This window comes from Gavialis gangeticus, unplaced genomic scaffold (assembly GCF_001723915.1).
Source record: "Gavialis gangeticus isolate Ggan-Ray unplaced genomic scaffold, GavGan_comp1, whole genome shotgun sequence".
In the NCBI taxonomy this organism is placed as follows: domain Eukaryota; kingdom Metazoa; phylum Chordata; order Crocodylia; family Gavialidae; genus Gavialis; species Gavialis gangeticus.
Window position 1 is genome coordinate 180,629,467 of NW_017729032.1, and position 7,102 is coordinate 180,636,568.

General features: G+C 38.1%; 1 protein-coding gene across 1 annotated transcript in view; it reads left to right on the forward strand.

Moving 5' to 3' along the window:
- The window catches only part of NHS (NHS actin remodeling regulator), a gene marked incomplete at its 5' end in the record, with an annotated part of 64,760 nt that extends 58,064 nt beyond the window's left edge, over nt 1-6,696 (forward strand). The window contains one exon of the mRNA XM_019524637.1: nt 2,515-6,696. Coding sequence (XP_019380182.1) covers nt 2,515-3,142 — 628 coding nt within the window. The remainder of the gene's footprint in view (nt 1-2,514) is intronic.
- Between the last annotated feature and the right edge of the window lie 406 nt (nt 6,697-7,102).

Below are 7,102 nucleotides of genomic sequence, written 5' to 3' on the forward strand. Positions count from 1 at the left end.
CCCGGGGAGCACGGGCCCCCAGATCTGCCCAGGGGATAACAGAAGGGTGCTGCTGCTGGCTGGGGCCAGCACCAGCACTAGGTTCTTTTTGGCTCTCGGCACAGGCTGCACCAAGCAGACTTGGGTGCTGATGCTGGCCCCAGCTGGCAGCATGCTGTCATCCCGTGTGCAGATCTGTGGGCCCACACACCCCGGAAGACCTGCAGGGCCGTGCCAGACTCTTCTCGGGCAGGACACGGGCCCCCAAATCTGCGCGCAGGATAACAGCAGGCTGCTGGCAGGAATGGAGCTTGGTGCAGCCTGTGCCGAGCGCCAGGAAGACTGGTGCTGCTGCTGGCCCTAGCCAGCAGCGGCAGCCTGCTGTCATCCCAAGTGCAGATCTGGGGCCCACACCCCCTGGGAGGGCTGCGGGGCTGTGCTGGACTCTTCCTGGGGGGTGCAGGTCCCCAGATCTGCATGCAGGATGACAGCAGGCTGCCATTGCCGGCTGGGGCCAGCAACAGCACTGGGTTCTTTCTGGTGCTCAGCGTGGCTGCACCAAATTTTGCACCCAACACCACTAGAGCCATCACCACAAAATGCACACAAGAAGCCAAAATCTGGACACTACGCCAGTTGGGGTTCCCAACTTCCAGTACCTGTTCCAGTGCTTGGCCAACCAGGGATGTATTTAAACATTTGGTTGTTGGCTATACTGGCACTGTACAGTATGTGATGAAGGATTATGGGGCAATGTAGGACTGCCTTCATTCCTTAACCATTTATTTCTAGACTTGAAAGTAATTGTTGTTATTAAAGATGTACTGGATTTTTTTTTAAAAGAAAATGCACCCTGATAGTCTGGGTATTACCTGGGTTCCATCAAAACATACATTCAACCTTAACTCTTTAAAAATATTTTCATTTTTTCAGTGATAGTTAGGAACTTAAATTGAATGGGTGTATATATAAGTGCTGCAGGAGGGTAGTTCTGCTTCAAAGCTTGAGGCCTATTAAAACAGGGGGTCCCTCTTCCAAGGGACCTTCCCAAGTCCACAGAAGGTGCATGCAAAGTTATGTCCACTTTGGATACTGGGGTAGTGAACAGTGGTGGGAAAGGAGGAAATTATATAGTTTTATTCACATGGAAAACTTTAAAATGGCCTTTCTTTCCTTCTTTCCCTTGACCCTTGTATCCTGTACACAAATTATATATGCCTTCCCTGCACCACCATCCTTGCTTTCTCTCTTGCCCTGTTCCATGACCCCTCTGTAATCTTCCACCTTTTTTCATCTCCATTTCCATTCTATCAGTATCCTTCCTCTCTCCTTCTCCAGAGCTCCCCAGCTCAGCAACCTGGCTTCAAGTTACCCAGAGTCCTAACTACAGCCCATGCCTCCTCAGGCCTTTGATGCCCCCAACCCTACATATTGCTCAATTTGTGCCTTGTCATATTTTCCCTTGGCTTCCCAATCCTCACATCTGATTCATCCTGGTGGCTAGAGTCAGAAGGTCAAATTGTGTCAGAAGGTTAGTTTATGTTTATAAATTGCTGCTTTTGCCATGAGCCAAAGACATGGGAATTGTTTAAACAAATAAACTACAGATTTTTTTTTCAAACCACTATGACTTTGGAATTTTCCTATGAAGACTCCTGCAGAACCTCTGTTGGGATGACAGTTGTGTGACAATTATTGGCCCTTTCTTGAAATATTTTATCTCCTTGCCCTTCATACTGAAACCAACTTATATATTCTATTGTGTTAAGTTTTTGAAAGGAGATTTTTACAGATTGCTTTAATATAATAGCTTTGTATTGTTGCTCAATAAAGTGAATATCTGTGGAATGTATACAAGGCTTTACAGATACAATTGGTGTCATTCATTGTTAATAGTTGTTAAGATATATATCTCCTGAGCAAAAAGTTCACTATTGTGTTTTTGTATTCTGCCTACCAACTTTATTGTTTTATGATGGCTGTGGCATTGAAACCTAGAAGGCAACCCTCCCATTATCAGATAGTTTTAGTTAAAATTTTCTATAACTAAAATATAATTGCTGCCTTCTAATGTCAGTTTCCGTGGATGACAAGCAGGTAAGAATATATAATTTAACCTTAAAAGATGTATACATCATTATCTGAATCTAGTACCAAAGTGTCCCTTTAGTTCTGCAAGTGATTTGGTGGACATGGCTGGAAAATGGGGGCCAAAAGAAAGAAGAATGCCACCTCTTGTTGCATTGTCCAATCCTCATTCCAGCTGTACAGAAAATCTTTCATGTGTAAACCATATGGGTTGGCCCTTGCAGAACTGAGTGAGGTTGGGAAAGACTTTAATTATTCCCTGTAACCTAATGCTTAATGTAGTGTGATAACAACATGCTGATTAAAGTTATTTCAGTAAGTAGTTGGTAGGGTATTAGAAGGATTTATCTGTTAATCAGGCTGTGTTACAAATCTTTAAAGATCTATATCACCACTAAATATCATTTCATGTTAATTACCTAAAATGTTCCTTTTTTCTTTCAATAGATCAAAAAGAAAAGTTCTTGGAAGAAAAGATTCTGGAGAGCTCGCTGCAAGAAACAAATTGAGAGCTTCATCTGGCACTAGCAGCCAGTCACTTCCCAGCAGCATATCACCCACCAGCAGTGTGCCAACCCCCAACAATATGGGAACCCCAGCAAGCAGTCAGAGGTCTCCTGGTCTTATTTACAGGAATGCCAAAAAATCTAACACATCTAATGAGGAGTTTAAGCTCCTGCTCCTTAAAAAGGGCAGTCGATCTGATTCTAGTTATAGGATGTCAGCCACTGAGATACTAAAGAGCCCTATTTTGCCCAAGTCTCCTGGTGAGCTAACTGTGGAGTCCCCTCAAAGCACTGATGAGTCTCCCCAGGCTTCACCAGGTTCTGAAGCATTATCCCCCCTTTCTCCTTGCTCCCCTAGAGTTAATGCAGAAGGTTTTTCCTCCAAGAGCTTTTCTGTGTCAGCTTCTTCAAGAATAGGGCGCTCACGGGCACCTCCTGCAGCCAGCAGCAGCCGCTACAGTGTACGCTGTAGGCTGTACAACACGCCAATGCAAGCTATCTCAGAAGGAGAAACTGAGAATTCAGATGGCAGCCCTCATGATGATCGATCTTCTCAGAGTTCAACATAGGCTTCACCAGCTCCTGGGCTGCACTGTTGACTGTGAAACATGTAAACTCTGAATCCATTTGGGTTATGTAAGGATGTGAACTTAGTAGGCCAACTCTGTAGCAGTCAAAAAAATTGCAGGGCAATATCAATGATTATAAGTATTTGTGTTTATAAGATGCTGGGAAAACAGAAGATTAGAGCTGTAGCTATTTATTTCTTTGCATTTTCTAAAAATAGAAAGATATGCTATGTCTCCTCTGTTTACTGCCGTCTTTGCTTCATTCCACTCATTTCAGTTGTTGCTGTAGATTTCAAAAGTATTCCAGTTTTCATATAATTAAAAATGCCTTTTTTTTCCTGCAAAGTTTGCCCATATAGGAACAAAAACCCTCCCTCCTTGTAGTGCTTCCCTAGGGAAAAAAATGAATTGCTCTTGAGGATTGGTATTTTTCTACTCTAAAATGAACTGAAACAAAATTTAAAAGAAATGACTAAAACATATGTAAATACCATATTTTTGATAAAAGTTTGTAAATAGAATTATCAAAAAAGTGGACATGTGGCAAATGATTTATGGCAAAACAACTTTGTTTATAGAAGACAAAACAAGTCATACGTAATAACTGTATTCTGTGAATACCATTTTCATATCAAAAATCGTATTTACATGTCCACCAATACCACTTTGTGTAAAGAATGAGCCTCAAATATGAATTTTAAGCATCAAATGACAGAAAATCTTAATGTTAGTTAATGAATAACTAAATATACTAATTAAGATGCAATTAATTTTAAAGTAACCATTTGTCTTTCAAAATTTTGTTCCAAACAAACAGATTGCAAAGTACAGCTGTGAGTTTTAATGTGGTAATTGGTTTGGATGGAAAGCATGCTTTTCTAATGCAAAGGCCCAAGCAGTCACATTTGACAGTGTCCCTTAGCCTTTTATTCTGACATGGATTGCTTTAGAGAGACTAGATACGAGGAAATAATACTTATTTTCATATTCTTAGTAGGCTATTGGGATACTTAACACAGTCATAACCTGATAATTATAAACTTTAACCATGATTAGTTTCTGGTTCTTAAAGAAAACAAATAAATTATAAGCATGCAACAAGCGCTGTTGATTTATCAGTAAATATCTGCAATGAGTTTTCAGTGAAGCTTTCTCTTTGTGCTGATGAGATTCATGCTACCTAAATATCTACAGAAATGACACTGTGAAAAAAACGTAGCTGGGAAATAGGTATGTGTACACATTATTTATATTCATTGTTAAACTGGGAACGGGGAAAGCTCTGGTTCATTATGCCAGCCACATACAGCTTAGTTTTGTCTAGGTTTACCAGAAATGCTTAACAGGGTTGGGGAGTGGGATTAGGGATGGGAGAGGAGGTGAATCAGAGCAAATGCTTTGATAAAATGAAGGCAGGGAAACAAAAGCTGATTTACTTGAAGTTACTTGAATTTTCTTGTCTTAAAGCTGAAAGAAAATGTAATTATGAGCTTAAATCACAAGTTGTTTTACACCTTTAATTTTGGAACACAATAAAACCAATGTTTAAAAATGGTAGGCCTGATACTCCTTTGTTACACCTGTTTTCTAAGAGTGTAGCATCGCTTACACCAAGTGGAGCATCAGGAGCTGTTTGTCCAAAATTTAAGCAGTAAGTAGTGTTTGCTGTAGAACATGATTGTGAACATGGAAGGTTTAGTGCAGCGAACATATTTAAGAAGGAATGTGGTGTGCAGTAGAACAAAATGAGGAGGATGACAGAACGTACTTGGTACTGAAGAAATCAGTGAACAGCTGACTTCAGATGTAAGTTAGTGAAGATAAGGAAGTGGGATGTGTGAAGGGAGTTTTAGTGTTTTTGACTTTACTCATACAATGTATAGAGCAGAGAGTTTTAAAAGAAGGCAAATAATGTTTTAGCAAGGAAAATTCTATTTAAAAATGGAATGTTTTTGGAATGATTGAACAAAATAGAATTTGCTTAACGAATTTTGATTGTATTTCTCGTTAGACAATGTCCAGTTTCATCCAGTATTCACCACAAAAATAGGTATAATTCAGGGTTTCCTGCAATTCTCCTGGGTATGGCAGTGAATGGTACGTGAGATGTAGTCTGTGTGCGTGGAGGCACGTCTGTTAGGGAAGGGGGAAGTAACTTGGGAAAAGAGTTTAATGATCAGGAAAGTCTGAAAGTGTCTAAAATATAGAAGTGGATCCAGGTTTTAGGGAACAAGTCTGGTTTTTATTAACAGGTTAGTTAAGAAAACCAATCTAAAGACAGGTGAAATAAATGCATTAGTGTATGTTTTTAATCACTCTTGTTAAGCCTGTAGTGATACACTTCAGAGAACATAAGTAAAAGAAAATTGATACATCAGGCAAATCAGCCTTATTCAGTCATCTTACATCATTTTCCTTAAAGTTTGTAACCACAGCATTTTTGCAACAGTTCTTCTTAAAGGTTTTACATGTGCTTTAAAAACAGTGTTCTAAAATCTGAATAGAAAACAGCTGAATTGACTTTAATGACATCACCTTTTATTACCAACCTAGACATTTAATTTCATAGTGATACCATGTATATATATATTTTTAAAAGATAAACATTTTGACTTGAATTATGAGGTAGTAAGATACCTTCTGTATGTAATGCTCATAGAACTATCACATAAAATATAGGTGTACTTATTTTGTTTAATCTAAAATCTATGACAAAGGTTTTTTTTCTATTTTATATTTAACAGATTAAAACCCAAATAAAATGGATTATAAATCCATTATGAAGAGAAGAATTCATAAGTATAACAAGTGTGAGAGCCAGATAAAAGAAGGAAAAAACTTTAGTGATGTATGTGTCTTTAAGGCACTCAAGACAAGCTTTAGGACAAACGTAATTCCATTCATATCTTGAAACAGGGTATTATACATACATTAGGTAACTTGTGAACCATCATTCCAACCTCTTGCTCTGTTGTTTGCACTGTTATGGAAATGATTTTTGAAGTTATACAGCTGTTACTGTATTCTGCAAATAACATTTTTTCTTTGCCCTTCCTTTTTTTCTTTTTGTGGCAGCATAGAGGACATGGAATAGTTGTAGCAAATAATGCATATGTTTGCTTTTGCCAAAGGTCAGTGATTGAGTGCATTTGCTGCAATGGTGGCAGATTTAGAGAAATACTGTAGGTTATGACATAAAGATTAAAAAAAATAAGAAGGTTACAGTGTAACTATTTTGGTACAAGCACCAGTTCATGCTGGCAGAAAAGACAATGGTTTATGGACTTGCATCCATTTTGTATTTTTGTAATATTTGTAAATATGAACTTTTTAAATTGTTGCAAAGATGGTTTCTTTTGTAAAATGTTTTCAAAGTTTACATTAAATCCAAGCCTTTGTATATTTTAGAGCTGTGCAACACTTTAAGTCTTGTATTTATTTTTAGTAAAAACGGTGACAGTTTCATTGTGATCCCCTCTCAAAAATGTGTCAGAGAAGTTTGATTACCTAGAAAGTGTGTATAGAAACTACAAATAAACGTGACTGCAATTAAACCACACTTCTCATTGCTTTCCTGCAATAGCATGTTATTTCTAATGTATGGGCCAAAAATATAGCAGCTTGCAAAGGTAAGTTTCTAAGGACATTACCCATTTTATAACTCTAATCTTGTTTTTTTCTTTGATTTGTAATTTTTAGTTCATTGACTACGTTAGACCAAAATCTTGCAATCTTTATCTAGATAAAATGTCATTGACTTTAACAGGAATTTTGCCTGATTTATTTTTATTTATTCACTGTATAATGCTGTCCTTTCCAACAAGGGCTCAGGGCTGCTTACAATAAAAAAAACAGAATAACTTACAAATAGGAGTTTATAACAAGATTGATATATTTGCTTATAATTTTGTTGCCTGTAGTGGAGGAAGAGAGAGGTAGAACAATGGCAAGATTACTTGT